General features: G+C 33.9%; 1 protein-coding gene across 1 annotated transcript in view; it reads left to right on the forward strand.

The window, feature by feature from the left end:
* Positions 1 to 17,978, forward strand: part of TMPRSS15 (transmembrane serine protease 15) — a 51,130-nt gene that overhangs the window by 3,512 nt on the left and 29,640 nt on the right. The window contains exons 5-12 of the mRNA XM_071755280.1: positions 2,005 to 2,147; positions 3,890 to 3,934; positions 6,212 to 6,253; positions 8,201 to 8,320; positions 12,073 to 12,181; positions 14,787 to 14,896; positions 16,800 to 16,937; positions 17,421 to 17,570. Of these exons, the coding sequence (XP_071611381.1) occupies positions 2,005 to 2,147; positions 3,890 to 3,934; positions 6,212 to 6,253; positions 8,201 to 8,320; positions 12,073 to 12,181; positions 14,787 to 14,896; positions 16,800 to 16,937; positions 17,421 to 17,570 (857 nt within the window). The remainder of the gene's footprint in view (positions 1 to 2,004; positions 2,148 to 3,889; positions 3,935 to 6,211; positions 6,254 to 8,200; positions 8,321 to 12,072; positions 12,182 to 14,786; positions 14,897 to 16,799; positions 16,938 to 17,420; positions 17,571 to 17,978) is intronic.

Genomic DNA, 17,978 nt, shown 5'->3' on the forward strand with positions numbered 1-17,978 from the left:
ATGGGAAAGGTAAAGACAATGAAGTAGGTAGGACACTAGTTAGGAAGGAAAAGGTATTAGTGTGTGCTGAGCTTGCCTGAGGAAAGCTGCTTAGGCTGGCGAGCAGATCTCACATAATCATCAGTGTCTTAAGTTTAAAGGAAGGGTTGATGACACACTATGGTAGCCAAGAACAAACAAACAAACAAAAAAAAAGAGGACAAAAGGCTACAAGAACTACAAGAACTGTGAGATCTTGAGAAATGAATGATATAATTAATCATCCTGTAGGTGAGGCCACAAAATTTTTTTAAGGATGAACATTATATGACAACAAATGAAAAAAATCTGTGATTCTGCAACACTGATTTTTTTTGTGATATGGGTGTTTTCTGTTAATACATAAAGTGGATAAATATTCTGAAGACATAGTTCAGTTGAGTGACTGTTTGCAAAAGAAAAGTGGATATCAGCCATCTGTGGATACATCTATGTTGAAAATGGGAAGCACATTTGAATTAGAGCAATATTTTGATTGGAATAAAGAGGCCATGAACATAATTATCCAAAAAGGTGGAATTTGATTGCTGTATGAAGGTTTTATAACATCAGGGGAATAGAATACACTGTGGTAGGAGTAGGCCACTTTCAGGTTTTTGTCCTTAAGGTAGATCCAATTAGCAGAGTTTGGTTTCTGCATGCAGAATGGGGCTATTCTCATAAAAATATGGGCTCCCAACTTGAAGCCCACCTCTGAGCTAGTTCCTCAAGAATCTCTTTCTAAGTGATGGGGTTTTAGTGTTTTCTCATCTGGTCACTTTAGATGCCTTTTTTTAGGAGATCAATTATGCCAGCTTAATTCTTTCCCTCAACTACTATGTAAATTTAAGTACCCATATTGGGTAAAACCAATTTCACCCCTGTATTTTGACACAAATACCACAGAAATCACAGAAAATCTGACGACAGTAAATGCTGGCTCTGGCTTTTAATACATCAGTAAGCATCTGTCTTCATTTCTGCTTTGAAAAAATACTTGAAATATTATTTTGTGTCAGAAATTTTCTTCTAGTTGTCTCTTTTAATTTAAAATTGTTTGCCCCTGAGGGCAATCTCCTTGTTATTTCACCCTTGAAACTGTATTGAGTCACAAGGATAGCAATAAAAACTTTTGTTTGCTCAGCATGGCCTAGAGGTTATCAGAAACATAAGAGGAGAGTTTTTCTGTATATTGCAAACTGCAAGCTATACTCAGCAAAATGGCAGGATTAGTCACCCCTTATAAAAAAGCACTGCTGAGTCAGTTGCAACTGAGTAGTGTAAATGTTTAAGAATAAAAAAGTTTGCACATAAATTTAAGTAAAAGGAGAAAAACTGCATCTTTAGCAACCATCACACTTTAACGCTACCTTACTCTAGCTACAAATATAAAACTTAATAGTAGCTAGAAAGAATAGAAGAGAGCAAACAGACAACACTGGATAAAATTCAGGCCCCATACCAGTTAATGTAGTTTAACCACTAATTTCAAATATCTTTGCTGTCAGACATTAATGTTTCCTTTGGAGTATTGAGGCAGTTACACAGTAGATCCTCATCAATGCAATGTTTGCTTTATAGAAGTATTTAGTTTGCATTACAGTTTTGTAAAAGGAATATATTTTATGATTATTACTTCAAGGTTCACCATCAATTTTTAAGGCTTAAAATAGAAGGCCTTGTTGAATAATGATATACCTACTTCTTTAGTTTATTCAAATACAATTCTATTACAGCAATTGATATGAATGTTGTTTTGTCTTTTTCCACAGCAAACATAAGAGTAGATAAAGTAAAAAAACCACCTTGTTTCTCCAAGGTTTACCTGATAATTGAGAAGTTTTTCTTTATGTGTCATCAACACTTAAAGATACTCATTTTACAAATGGAACCTTCATTTGAATGAAATATTGTCTACATGATAAGTCATATATAGATTACTTCACAGGCTTGCATAACATCACCTTCTCTGTTTTGTATTGCTAGTGTTGTTGTGATCTTCAGCCTTTATTTTACCCGGATGGTATCAGCTGAAAAAGTAAAAAATGAGCTGGTTTTGGGTATCGATGCAAATAAAACTTATCTTACACAGACTTTTAAAATTGATGTGACCAGCATACAAATCACAGGTAATGACTCTAAACATTTTTTTTCTTTATATAAATCCTTAAGAACTATAGGCAGCATTTGGCTCCCAGGTATGAAAAAGATGGTTACTTATTCTGATGGCTGCTCTCCTTCCCTAGTGCAGAGCTTTCAGTGGCAGCTGGAAGAACCTTTTACAAACTTTTCAGCTGGAGAATATGAGTCAGAATTGTGGATGTCCACTGAGGAAAGAATAAGGGACAAATTAATGATTTCCCAGTGAAAAACACTCAATCTCTTTTATGTATCATAACATTCGTAATTTTGCTGTCCCTCAAGTTAAAGGAATTGACCTCCAGCTGTGTTGTTTCATAAGTGAATGCCATTATCATTTTGTTTTGCTAAAGAGTAAGGAAAGGATCTTAGCCTCACAGTGAGTGAAGACCCATTTGTTGAAGCAACAAACTGAATATAGATTGTGGCTCCTGGAGAAGTATGGCCGAGAAACTGGTTTCATGATCCTCTAAAGCTTAGGTGAAGTGAAAATGGAAAAATAAAATAAAATAAAAAAGTATGTGGCTTTAAAGACTAGGTAGCTATAAATACTGCAAATATGAAAACAGTGATTTTATTGAAGCACTAGAAACTTTATCAAAGCCTTAGTCGATGCCCAACAGCATTGATGGGAATCCATGTTTTTACCTCAATAAGCTTCAAAACAAACCTTCACTGAGAAGGAAGATAAAATGTAATTTGAGTCCTTTGAAGTGCAAGTTGATTAGCTGACATTTTAAGACCTCCTGGATATAGTATTAAGTAGCAAATGATTGCTTTAAGATGAGTGGGACATCTGGTGTGCAATGTCTCTTACCTTATTCTTAAAGGTGTATTTTTTGCTAAGTATTTTAGAGATTCAAAGGCTAAATTCAGCGTTTTGACACCTTTATTTCTCTTTACTTCTTGCACCATGTATAAGTTGTTCTCAATGACTGCACATCAATGTGGAAAGTGATTGCTAATTATACTTTAAAAATGCCACCAAAGAAAATTATGAAGAGCTTTTTAAAAGGTTGTATATCCTTTGATGAACTTTAAAGTAGTCAAACTTTTCATGCTGTGGATCATTAAAATCCCTCTCTTCACCTAAGATATCATCTGTCCATTCCATCTGGAGTGCTTCAATAAAATAACAACTGAAACTAATTAACAATCCTTGTAATACATAGCACTTTTACATCCTATATCTCAGTATGCTTTGCAAAAGAACTTATTTCTAACAGGGAGGGAACTACAACACAGGTGTGAGTGACTTATTTTAAATCATAGTTTTCACAGTAATTAAAACTAAATTTATTTCTTGCAAATTATCCCAGGTGAATTTTAACTCGTTTATCTGATCTAAATACTGTTGTATAAGATACAGGTGCTCTGAAAATCTGCATGGTATAAAAAGTATCAAGATGGAGATTTCACAGAAGATATATGCAAGACAATGAACAGGGATTGAAGGGGATGTAGACCTTCCCTCCTTAGAAAGATTATAGAGATTGAGACATGGTTGAGAACAGGGTGAGATGGTCAACAGGAAAGAAGTGGGACACTGCTAGTGATTCAAAGAGAAATATTAGAAATAGGAAAAGCAGCATTTTTTTGCTTTGTGGGGGTTCTTTTTGTTGTTGTTGTTTTGCCTGTTTGGCTGGGTTATGTTTTAATATCTTTCTTTGAGTTGTATAAAGCTAGACACTGTGCGATAAAAGGAGTTTACAATGGACTTGCTTTATTCCAGTACCCGATGAAAATCTTACTACAATGATGCCACTGACTTCATCAGGTCAGTATCTTTCATAAAACAGAAACTGTTTTTTGTTACCAGTACAACATGAAGAAAAATAAGCCTTCTGTTCAACTGGTATAACTTAGTAAAGCTGCCTTCTCTGTAGTTAAGACTTGACTGCTAGGTTCTATTCAGTGACATTTAGCCACCCTTCATCATTTCTGACTATTTGAGAAAGACATGATCTGAAGTCTACAAAAAAAACCTCTAATAGTTTAATCAGTGGATCAAAACAAAGTTTATGTCTCCATTAATCTGCTGAGCTGCAAACTGAAGGTGTCACAGGTTTACCTAGGCAGATGTGGCTGGGGAGTCCTACTCTCCTGCTGTTTACTCATACATTGAGCAATGTTGTTTGATAGACTTCCCATCCACAATCATTGGAAAACAAACCTCCCAGAAGTCACCCAGACAGCTGAATGAATACAGTCGGTGCTTTGAGGCACTGAATGCAGGTAGAGTTGTCACATAAAATCCACGTATAAATTGTCACATACAAGTTCTTCAGAGAAGGTTACCAGACTAGGAACTTTGTGCAGTTTATGTGAGCTAAAGAACCGTACCTATGAATATAAGATCCAGGTATTTATTGGTAGTCTAATTACAGTCATAACAACGAAAGAGTTACTATTAGGCACCACAGGCCTACTGAAATGTGCAGTCCAAAGTCTACAATTGCTACAGTTTATTCCCAATGATACAATAACAACTGTTAGCATAAAAATTTTCTCCTATCTATCCCTTCTTCTGGTGTGCTATCTCAATGTTCCTCTGAGTTCCAAGTTCAATGTTGCTAATCAGCCTTAAGAAACTGGAGGCGCAGGGGAGGTGGTGCCAGTGGAATGGGAAAGGGAGTCTTTTCAGCACACAGGGATGGAATGGGAATAACGTTCCAGGAGTGGATTTCTTCCCCCTTTGTGCTGGGTCTGCTTGGGGTCAATTTTTGCATGTTTGGTAACATTGTCTGCTTCTTTACTCTTTCTACTTGCTTCGGTACAAATCCCATTATATACACAAGTTTTACGATTTGTGTCATGTTTACATCTGCTTAATGCTTGGATTTTGACTCTGTTGACCCTAAAACCATCCTTATCCACCTCATGTGTTACTTTAGTTAGATCACACAGTAACTGGCCATTTGTGGTTTGTGCTTGTACCACTGATGCCTCTGTCACTGTCCTGTGCTTTTGCTATCAACTTGTGCAGGCGCTTCTCTAAGTGCTTGTAACAATCCCAGGTTTTTTCAGCAGTCTTCCAGATGTAGCTCTCTGGTAATTGCTCAATTAGAACTGCTTATTCACGCATGCCTCCATTTTTTAAGCTTCTGAATGTTTTATTTCTTCCAAAATAGTGATCCTTTAAAAAATATATGGGCAGATATGTAGGTAGCTATACATGTACACAACACTTGGCAAACTACTGTGAAGCTATGAATGAAGCTTCCTTCTCTGAACATAGCTGTTTGTGAAGTTTATCCAACTGCACCTTTCCTGCACCTTCTACAAGGTTCTCCTCTCTTTTTGCCAAAGGAACTATGTCCTTAACTTTACTAACTGAATGCCCTGTAATGTAATGCAAAATGACTTAGCTTAGTTTAATAGTGTGAACTATTGTTTTAATGTTTTAATAGAAAGAACATGTTTTAATAGAAAATAGAAATAGTAATAGAAAACATGTTTTAATAGAAAGTCATTAGGAAGTCCTCTTGCAAGTTAGTGCATTGGCAGGTCTGGGAGAGCAGGAACATCTAAAAAAAAGTAAATCTGTGATGGCCAATAACTTCTGCCCACAAAACTAATAGACGACAAGCAACAGAAAAGGCCTGAGTATATATCTCACTTTATTCCTTCTTGCTCTTCATCTTATAAATTAAGGGCCACGATCTATTAACTGTAGTGACATAGGGATCTATTTCAACTAAGGCCATCATCATCCTACTCCCATATTTAAGTTTTAGCGTAGACAGTAAAATTAGTACACAAGGAGACTAATGCAAGTTCAGAGAGTTGAAAAAGTTTATTTGGGAGATAGAAATGCCAGGGGCATTTTACTATCACTGATACAAATCTACTTATATTCCTAGGAATTTGGTAATGTGTAAATATATATACCTACAGGTATGTAGGTATGACGGTATATAAATATACACAGGTTCCTCTCCTTACACTGCAATAGCTGAATTCTTGATCAATGTTGTTTATCTGAAAATGTACATATACATTTTACATTTTAGTACTAGTACTAAAGTTGTTGTAACTTGTCTTGTTTCAACAGATCCCATGGTTCCAACCACAAGCACTCTGACACCAACTTCAGGTCAGAAATTTTGCGTACCAGGGGAAGATAAGAAAGCATTAGAAAAAAAAAAAAAAAAAAATTCTTTTGAAGTGCTTGAAAAATGTGATACTAGAGCTAAAAGAATGCATGGGGAGAAGCAGGGAGGCTGTATGAAAAAGGTTGAGATCTTAGATTCTACACTGTTAGTGTAAAATTTCTTGTATCATTCAGTTTTAACATCCCATTCCTATATACAACTTGTGGTTTTACCTATGATTTGACTGAGGAGACCACTTCAAAGGTTATGGACTTCTAAAACTGTAGATTCTACAAAAATTATTCCAAATCATACTAACAGCTCATTTTTTAAATTATTTCCGGTGGCATAAAAAAACAAAAAACAAAAACAAAACAAAACAAAAAAACAAAAACAAAAAACAAAAACAAAAACAAAAACAAAACAAAAAAACAAAAACAAAAACAAAAACAAATAAAAACTGTTAGCAAACTCTACCATGACTACCATGACAGCCAATGCTGTCTGAATCTGAAATCCTCCTGTAGCCTCACTAAATGCTGAAATATATCATATTTATAAGCCTTTTCAAATGTACCTACTCTATTTACTGCCATTTTCCAGTTGAGTATAGCAGTTACATCACAATTTAGGATAATTTGTTGTGCAAAAAATGTCAGAATGTTTTACTTTTACAATTTACTTTATAATTGTTAATTGTTTTTACACCCAGTAGGTGGCAGTGCTGTTTAGTTTTCAGAGTTGAAGATTAAACCAGAATTTATCATGTTGCGTATAAACAATGTTTTCTTCTATATTGGTTTTACCCAAAACATATTCTTAGATTATTGGCCAGATTTTTGTTCTGAGTTTAAAATGCAGTTTTATCTCTGGCAATTAATTCATTTGGCCCTGTACCACCTCCATCATGTAACAAACATGTATGTGGTTTGCTTCAATTACAAATAGGATGAAAAAAGGCAACTCTTTTGCTTTACACTGTCTGCCTTGCTAACACTGAGAGTGTTTTGTAAAGTGCCTTGAAATGCTGCAGTACATCCAAACTTTGTCACTTTTACTGATATCAAACAATGTGGTATCAGACAAGCATTTACTTAATCTGATTACAGAACAGTTATATGAAAAAAACAATTAATAATGGTTTGAGGCTGCAAGATCACTATTACAAATGAACATTTTTCCACCTTACATAAGAAATTTTCACCTTTTCCAGTAAGCATTTACTGAAATAAAGGAACTATGTGAATAGTTTCCATAGAATTTCAGGCATTTTTCAATAATTCTAAAAGTAGTAGTTATCCAAAGCTTATTTTAGCTGTGTGGTTTTGTTCATTTAATAGGACCCACATGAATTCTACAAATGTCTGAGATCAAAACCACCTAGAAAATAAAGGGGCATGTTTGCAGTAAATGAAAATTTTTGCTCCACAAAAATACTATTAATGAGATTCCACAGTTTTAAGGATCTGTCTATGCATTCCCTTTTGCAAAATTTTTTTCTTAACTTATAAATTTAATTTGTAAATCTTAAAAAAACACCATTTCTGAAATTACTGATATTTCAAAATCCAGTCTTTTATTTAAACCAAAGTAAAGTTTTATCATGTTATCAAAGCATGAGAAATTGGAAAATATCATTTTTTATATTGCATGAAGTAGTTTATATTGGTAGAGGATGGAAATGGGAAATCATAGGAATTTACTTGCAGTCCTACTATAAGCTCAGTTTCAAAATATATGACACTTCTGAGAACTTCCTCCGTTCTATTTCAAATTTATCTTTATAGTATGTGATATTTCATTCCAGGCTTCTAAAAATGCAGTTTTGTAAAACACAACAGAGTGTTTGATTTTATTTGTGCTAGAGTAACCAGAAGTAAATCAATTTTCCTTTGTAGTGAAACTGCATTACTTCTGTGCTGTTATTGCTCTTGTCCTTATTATTTCAGCTGAGTGTTTGCCACCTGCTGAACATTGTGATGATGGCATAACCTGCATTAGAAAAGATTTATTTTGTGATGGAGTCTTGGACTGCCCAGATAGTTCAGATGAATCTACGAAAAGATGTGGTAAGAATATAAATTCCTGTAAATCAGTCTTTTTAAATGTATTTAAGCCTTTCAGTAGTTTGTAAATATGCAACAAATTGTATGGCTAAGTCCAAATCAGTTCTACTAAAAGTAATACCAAGAATGATTATCACAGTCTTTATCTTGTAAATGGAAACAATTTTCTTTAAAATTCTCATTTGTGAAGAAATATTACAATTTGGCTATGGTAATTTAAAATATCATAGAACTTATTGTTTGCTATAAACATAGTAGTAGTATAAATAAATGTAATATCTATTACAAAATCATATAGAATTTGTGTACAAATAATATCAAGTAGTGTTCTTTCTAAATAAATTGTCCTCTTATACACATGGCTTTTGGATCTGATTTGCATCTGTCCCTGAATCTCTACCATTCATAAACTGAATGCCCTGCTCCTTTGCAAATGTAGATATGATTTCTTAATGAGCATTTTAACAGTCAGTAAGGAATATGCACAACTGAACTGAAAATTTCTGGAATGTGCATACAAGCCAAAATAGACAGAGTGTCATGAGGAAACATTTACACTCTGCTTCAGGGAACTGAATGATTTGCCCATGTTTATCTTCACCAGTGCCTGGTGATTCCAAGCAATTCATTCAGTTACTATTAGTTTAGCAGTTTCAGCTCATAAGCTTACAGAAATATAATTCTCACTGGAGGACAAATCATTACCTCATGACTCTTATGTTACATTTTCAGTCTTAAAATCTTGCATAAAAACCCCTGGAGCTTTTCTAAATTTGTGTATTTTGGTTTTTTTAGCAAACTTTGCAAAAAAACCCCACAGTGAAATAAGTGGCAATAAGCCATATGCACGTTTGGGATACCTGGCAATTTTTCCTTGTCTTTGACTTTTCACTTATGTCCTATCCCTAGAGTAGCTTAATACAGTCATGTAGAAGCTAGAGTTGTCTAGATTTTTGGAAGCAGTTCAGAGTTTCCCAGGGAGATCTACAGCCAATTCATAATTTGTTCTACCAGTGTTCAAGTGCTCATTGGGGTCACTGCCCTTTAAACTTTATCATCTTATTATTCCCTCTACTACTTGTGACCTTACAATAAGCTAATTATTTTGAAAGGTAAGATACAAGTGTGAATTTTAGTGTTCTCTTTGTGTGTTACATAGAATTCAGTAAAATCTCAGGTTATCAGCAGAGAATCAGGCAACTGAAAACCTTTTTGTTTGTTTGTTTTATTGATTAAAACTATCTTGAAGGGTTTCTTTCTGGATCTGCAATGCAGTGCAGAAGTGAAGTTAGCAATTTCAATGAAAGGCCTCTAGAGAAGTGTGAAAATCAGAGCAGCATCTATTAATAATGGCTGGCATTGCTGAAAAGCAGCCATGTAGAACATACATGTAAGGAAAGGGAGACTGGAAGCAGATCCCAAGAGGCGTTTCTCTCTGCAGGCTCTTTGCAGTTATTATATGTCTAGGATAACATTTTGTAATTACCTCCTTCACAGCATCAGTACAGTACTGAGAGATATTAATCATATCTAAGGCAGGACATAATGTACTGCCCTTGGCAGAGACAGGGCCTGTCAAGTGAAATATGTAGGCTTGAAGCAACCAGTTTGGGGAGCTTCTAGCTGCAAATCCAGAAAACAGTTTTAAGTCTTCTTAATGTACCCTGTATGCAACATAAGTAAATAGAAATGGACAGTAAGATGCATGTTGAGCAAGCAGTGATAGTGGTTCATACAAAAGATGCCTCCTGTGTACTTAAGAGAACAAATGAGGCTTTTCTGAGGGCTCCAGGATGTAATGACTTCTGTCATTACATCTTCACCACAGCTGCCTCCTCCCTGCAACCTGGAAGCACTGAGAGGTTCTTCAGGCAATTAGAACCTGTCCTGTCTATCTTGCTCCTCATTCCTGAGATACAAAGCACTGAATACTGCTAGGTTGCTGCTGAGCCAGGCTAAGGATTTTTGCCTGAATCTTTCCATCCTGCTTGAAGTTATTCACTGTCTCTTAAGAGATAAGAAAAAAGCAGACAAAATGAAACAAGAAGAACAGATACTAAGTGCTGACAAGAGCTAAATTTGTCATCAATTTTATTAGAACAGTATGTTATATCTCTTATTATTACTGCCAGTATTATTAAATCCTTTTAAGATCAGGATGTGTCTTGCTAAACACTTGTCAACTACCACCTTTTCTCACACTTCATTAATAACAAGCTGGGCACTTCTCATGCTGATTTTATTCTTTGCACATTGATTTTATTCTTCTAAATGGGAAATGGTTGTAAATATTAGCCCACTGATGAGGACAGGAAACACAAGAATTAAAATGGACAGAAAATGTACTTCTATTACAATGCACATCTCTAAAGCTGTAGCCTACTTGGATAAAATGTACATATAGAATAGTAACTTGCTTTTTCATGGACCTTTTTGCTCTGTTTTAAATCATATGTGTTCTGGTTTTATCTCAAAGACCATGAAGATTACAAAAGGAAGTATGTTTCTATTCCACCTCATTCACTGGACATATCAGCATTAGTGAAGCTCATTCTGCAGTCTTTATTACTGGATGCCTGAACCTGACTGAATCAAAGCTTAATTTTTATATTGTGTTTGATACAGTGATAGTCAGGAAGAATTTTACACTTACAAAATGAGCAGACAGGGAGTGTTCATTTATCATTTTATATATCATTCCTCAGAGAAGGACTACACTCAGTAAAATTTCCATCTATTTTTCAATATGATTGATTATGCATAATTTGAGTAGTCATTATAGATATTATTTCATTTCTGATGTTAAGGAAAAACTCTGTCTAATTTCTAATTACTAGACTTAAATTGATGAACTTGTCCTTACATCTGCAGATAATAATATATGGTACTGATATTATCCTTATTTGAAAGCTCTATGATGCTTTCTTTAAAAACTGAATAAAACACATCATCAGATTCCTAGTATAATGTTCAAAAGATGTATTAAAACCTCAGCAGTGTTTCAGTGTCTGCCAAAATAAAATAACTCTACATGAATTAACATTTCCAATCCTACTGAGGCTTAAAAATATATTTTTTTAATTACTGATTTTAAAAATAAATAATATGCATAGAATGGAATAGTAGCACCAAAGAAGCAGAACTAATAAAAGCTTTTTGAAAAAATGCATCATGATGCATAACATTTACTTCAGATAAATTAATTTGATAGCTGGCAGAAAACTTAGGATATCCACTTACACCTTGGATTACTTAGTAATATATAAAGCAAGGGACAAAGAAGCTCATGCAAATGTAGATAGCAACAGTCAGCTCTACACATTCTTGTTTTTATTCACAGGATATCAAATTGTTTCTGGTAGTGCAAACACAATTTCCTGATATAAAGTCACTGTGGATCAAAACTGTTAGGACAATATCCTGTTTTCTTACAAATATATAAAATAAAATGAAAGAAAGAAAGTTTGATTAGTTGCATCCAACTTCTGGATTTTAATTGTTTGGATTAGTTTGATTGCCTCTAATTTGAAACTTACTTACCCGTATTGCTTTTCTTCTCATATAGAACTTTGCAATCAAATAGTCATAAACTAGAAGTGTAAGTTGGTAGTACATTGTATTTTTTCTTCTCCTTGTTACTTACAAAGTATTTCCAAGGTAATTCATGTAAATCGATAGGTAAGGTATCTCTCATTTTGGCTCTGATTCTTTTTCAAATAGCATTTTGACAGACATTCTTTATTATATCTTTACAGCTGCAGTTTGTGATGGAAAATTTATGCTGACTGATTCCTCTGGGTTTTTTCACTCTATGAATTATCCAAAACCATATAATGCAAATATTTTTTGCCAGTGGATTATACAGTAAGTCATTTTCCAATAATATTCTACCTAATATTTTTTTTTATTATGAGGTGATACTGTTTCCTGCACATCAACCTTATGCTCTTTGTTTCTTTTCTCAGAGGCCCTAGCATGGAAAATATGCAACAGCATTTTCTCCTTTGTATTTATAGAACTTCACTTTAAAAACTTGCATGCTTAAAACTAATAACTATATCCATAATTTTACCACTTACAAATATTCCTAAGTATGATGTTGCAAAATATTATGTATTGTATACATCCACAGGAACATATTTGTAAGCTCAAAATAAATCATATAACTAAAAATATTTGCAAGATATTTGTTTCAAAATATTACAGCAAATAGTAGTCTTTGAGTAATATTTTAATGGGACGTAACTGTTACTAACATACAGAACTTTCAAGAATTCCCTTGTCATTTACAGGGTATACATTGCATCTGGAAATTAACAGAATCTGTGCTCCTAACTCAATTAGGTGTATATTTCAAGAGTCTATGAGTATCACTTGACATAATAACACCAAGTACCTTTTAAGCTATAGACATAAGAAGTAGAATGCTGTAATTAAGATACATATCTCCAGGGAAGGACAGTTATTTGACTTTGACACTCTAGCCCGCTTCATAGGCCAGGGAAAAAAAAAGATAGGTATAGTATCTAATAAATCTCATCCTAAAGTACACATATAAAATAAATCATATGGCTGCAAGTTGGTATTTCCTAAAAATCCCCACAAGGACTGACAATTCAGACGTCACTGTTTAGATAGGCAGTAGTTATTATTATGGTTTTGTAATAATGTCTGTTCTTTTGTTTCTGAGAAGTATTAATTTCAAAGAGTTTCAAAGATTAAATAAGAGCTTTTAAAACTGCATAAGATTTGTCCTTCTTATTCCCAAGGCTCCTTTGAAAATACTAGCCCTTAAGTTTATTCAGGACTTTTTTTCAGAAAAAAACATAGTTTTCTTTCTGTTTAGCACATCTGTTTCTTCTCAGCTTCAGCAATACTGTTCACCAATAATTCCTGGCAACACTGGGTTTTAAAATTATAGGTGTGTCACAGGAAAAGCACAAGATTATATCCTTCGGAATATATTCCTGACTTGTTTCTCAGTTCATGGTGTTACAGAATTTGAGCACAATAAATAATCGTGTCTTGAGTGCACTACTTCCTTCAAAGCTGTTAATTTTACTTCAAATCTTGCAATAGCTGCAAGCATTGTATTAGGTAGGTATCTGTATCAGATATCTAGCCAGCAAAAGCTTCATTTTGGAAAGAGTCATGAGCAATTGCAAGTTTATAGTATAGGTGCTGCAAATAAGTATAATTACACATTTATCACTGACAAAAACAACCACCTGGTTTCGTTTTCCAGGGATTTGCTTTAAAAACATCTGGCACCACTGACAACAAAGGCCTGAAAAATTCTATGTGGTACTCAAATTTTGAACAGAATCACTTTTTTTGTGTCTTTCAGTAACCAATGAGAGACTTTTTGTCCTATTATTTTTATTATCCCTTTAACAATGTGTTAAAAGTCACCCTATAATATATCCAAGATTTGATTTCCTTTCTGCCTATCCTTGTCTAGTAAGCTTTCCCGATTATATTTGGGAAAAGCGATTCCATTTTAGAGTTGAAGATTAAACCAGAATTTATCATGTTGTGTATAAACAATGTTTTCTTCTATATTGGTCTTACCCAAAACATATTTTTAGATTATCGGGAAAAGCGTTTCTGATTTAACTCCTTCCCAAATGAAGATGTAAGATGAAACTCATAAGCACCAGAATATTGCTGTTCAAAACCAGTTCTTGGGCAATTGTGGTATAGGAAGCTAAGCTGCATATTATTATAGAGTTTTAGAATTTCTATATATATTTAGTGGAAAGGCAGTGCGAGAACTACTCAGATATATATAACTGAAAGAAGAAACGCAGAATTTTTTACATGTTGAAGTGACTTTTTAAATTAAACTTGCTGGATGACTCTTAGGTACGATAACATGCTCCCAAACAGCGGGTTGGAAATCCTCCAGTATTCCTGCAAATCCTGGTTTTATCATAAGAGACATTATTTTGGACTCTTAGGAGACATATTATGATATCTTATTATACATGTTGAAACTACAATATCATTCTCAGCTTGGGATGTTTTTTGGGAAGTCTACCTGAGAAATGAGATTATATCTGTTAGCAAAATGCATTTTAAAGTAATTGGAATTTAATGAGCTGCAGAGACAATAAAAGTAAAAAAAAAAAAAAAAAAAAAAGGAAAAAACAACAACAAAGCCCATAAAAGACTATTCAGCTTAATATCAAATTCTTCATCATAGAAGATTCAATTCCTAATATATACATAACTCCAGTGAATAAAGGAATAGTTCTACTATTACAAAAGGTTTGTGCACTTTTCCTTTGGCAATTTGAAAAATGAGAAGTTAATCAATAGGTAATCCTGATTAATAGTCTTTATTAGCATTATTTCATTTTGTTTCCAAACTTAAGATCATTCAAGCATGCGATGAATTTACTACAGTCAAAACCAAATTACTAGAACATGACTTCTTTTGAGGTTTATTTTATTCCTGTTATTTTAGAGTGCCTCAAGGCTTATCCATTAAACTGAACTTCACTTCTTTTGATACACAACAGTATGTGGACAATTTAAATATTTTTGAAGGTATAGGACAAGAAAAGATTTTAAGAGGTAAGTTTATTTTTCAGCTAATCTTACTTTTCCATAAATAAAATATATGTGGCAAAGTAAACTGTTGGAAGTTAAAAAAATTGTGTGTATGTATTTAAGTGGAAGAATGCATCTGTGTGAAGTTTTCCATTAGACAATTGATCTCTATATACTTAATTACTCTTACTAAGTGGCCAGATAAATGTTTCCCTAACATGTTTAGAATTTTTTTGTAAGCTTCTGTTTGTTTGTTTGTTTGTTTGAACAATCTTAATAATTAGTTAATAAGCCACAGTCTTCTGGGATCCATGTTTCACCAGAAATATGTTTTCAGAAGATCTTGTGGCGTCACACATAGTGACATAAAATGAAAGCATCTAAAGAGAAGCTGTTGGTAGTAGTACTATGATGCTCCCTGAAATTTGTTACGTGTGTAGCATTACATTCCTCACAAATTCAAATACTGATGATACCTTATCCCTGTCTCCATATTCTATTCCAGAAAATTCAGAATCTGCCCATTTCACTCAGTCTGTCCAGCTGAATTTCTTCAGAGGTGTAATCTATATGCTTTTAGATAAATATAAGTCTGAAAGATACAGTATTATTTATCCTCCCTTATGGAAGCAAGAAGGGAATGGGAATCAGAAATAGTAAAAGACTCATAAAATAAAGAACTGAGAAATTCTACCCTTTCAGTACTGCTTTGAATTTCATTCCGCTTTTATTTTAAGTGTGTGAGCTTTCTTCAATAAAATTCTCTTGGCAACAATTTACTTGCATGATTTTGAGGAATGATTTGTAGATGACCCGTGATATGATAAAGACATAATGACAGTGTTAAAGACTCTCCTTAGGTGGACTGCCTAAGTTTGAGGGGTAGATTTCCAGTTATTGGAAATACCAAAGAGGAGGAAATGACAAGATATTTCCATATCAGGACTCTCCACTAGAAGGAGTAAACAAACCTGAGGAAGGAAAATAACATAAGTGGAATGAAAAGTGTGAAACACAATACCCATTATTGTTCCTTAGTAATTTGGGACTCTTTCAAATGTGTATTAAAAGTCAGTAAATAAGTCCTCCTCAGAAAAACAAAGTCTCTCCATCTGTGCAAAACTGGGCAAGGATTTCAAAACAGAAAGAGTGGGGGCAAAAACAGAATAGTGAGGAATTCAGGATTTTCTTCATCCTGAATACAGTCACCAATTTAACTGTTGTTGCATGGCATCATACCAGATTTAGATGAAGGATCAACTATTTCACTGTATGATGATTCTATCAATCCCTTCATATATATGGCATTTATTTAAGAGAATTTAAATTAAGTTAGAATTTTATCACAGATTCACGGAACATTCCCAGGGGGAAGGGAGTTCAAAAGGTCTTCTTGTCCAGCCTTTCATGAAAAGGGATCTTTGATGAGAGTTTCTAGCACCCTGTCCACATGCTTCTTGGAACATTGCTCTTGTTCCTCTGGTACACGCCTTCATGCATACATCACAAAATGAAATTGCTCTGTAATTTCAGGGTAAATATATATCATAAAAATATATATTCAGTTCTGTGCTGCTAGAGTTTCAGAGTGCATATTTGTAAATTCTAAGAACATGTACAATATCATAAGCATGGAGAGGGAGATTACAGTGTTGAATATGAGCACTGTAAGAGATGTTTCTCCACTAGCTGATATCCACATTGATAGATATGAGAGATGGAATTTGCAGAATATTTATATATTCAGCTAACCAGCTAAATGCCTTCAGGGTTTTGAGGCTATTGTAGGCAGGATCACAGTACAAGAGCAAAACCACTCTTTAAAACTCAAAAACCTAATCCACTTTATTTTTGTGACAGCACTGGGAATTTGAATGAGCATGGGATTGTTGTCTCTCTGACTATATTATTCTCTATTTGTTTTCAGCTTCTCTGTCAGGGACTAATCCTGAGACAATTTACATTTTTTCTCATGAGGCTACAGCACAATTTACAACTGATTATTCTGAAAATTACAATGGCTTTAATGCAACATACACTACATTTAATGCAAGTGAATTAAACGGTAAGTGGGTTTTTTGGTGTGGTTTTTTTACACAGAAGTTTTGGTGGGACTATATTTTCAGTTGGACAAAATGGAGATGAAAAGTGAAAAAGTAATTCCTGGCCTTAGTTAAGCAGCCAAATCCACTTTGAGAATAGTCATAACACTTTAAAGATCAAATAATTGATTTCAGTAAGACTATCCACAGGCCTACAGGCGTTTATCTAACAGCAGGGTGATGTCTTGCAAAGCAAATCTTTTAAAACAAAAATTAAAAAAAGAATATGGCTGAATGAGTGTAAGATTAAGTAGGGCTACCTTCAGTCATAGCAAGTACGAACCACAGTCATTTCAGTAATTATCTTGCATTACATTGAAAAGAAAATTGAATACCATGGGCCAGTTTTCAACCATATTTAAAAATTTACATTTTTCATCACTCATTCTTCTCTAAAATACTTAATATCTCTGTCATTTTTACTTACTAGAAGTTCTTATTCACAGATTATGAGAAAGTCAATTGCACTTTTGAAGATGACTTTTGTTACTGGATACAAGATTTGGATGATGATTCAGACTGGGAGAGAGTTCAGGGCCCTACCTTTCCTCTTATGAGTGGTCCTGATTTTGATCATACATTTGGCAACATATCAGGTAAGATCACATAAAAATTAATTGCAGGTTAAAGGAAAAGGTTGAGTAATCTTATGTTATATGAATGTACAATGGATTCTTCATAGTGAAGAATCATTAATTTTATTCAGCCATAAAAAGGACTCCAGGCTACCAGGCAAAATGCTTTATGCTACTGATTGATATTTTGTGGAAATAATCGCAAACTAAAAACATAAATAAAGGAATGTATAAAGTTATAAAACTGTGAGGTACTGAAAATTTCATTGTTAATATACCAAAATTCCTTATGGGAGAAAGGAATTCCTATTATGCAGCAGCGTTGCATTACAAACAACTGCATGTTATCACTTCTATTGCATCCCTATCTACTGATGACATCCTCATGGATGTCACAGGATAATTGGTATTTAATGTAATGTTGAAATG

The sequence above is a fragment of the Heliangelus exortis genome, chromosome 1 (assembly GCF_036169615.1).
Source record: "Heliangelus exortis chromosome 1, bHelExo1.hap1, whole genome shotgun sequence".
Lineage (NCBI taxonomy): Eukaryota > Metazoa > Chordata > Aves > Apodiformes > Trochilidae > Heliangelus > Heliangelus exortis.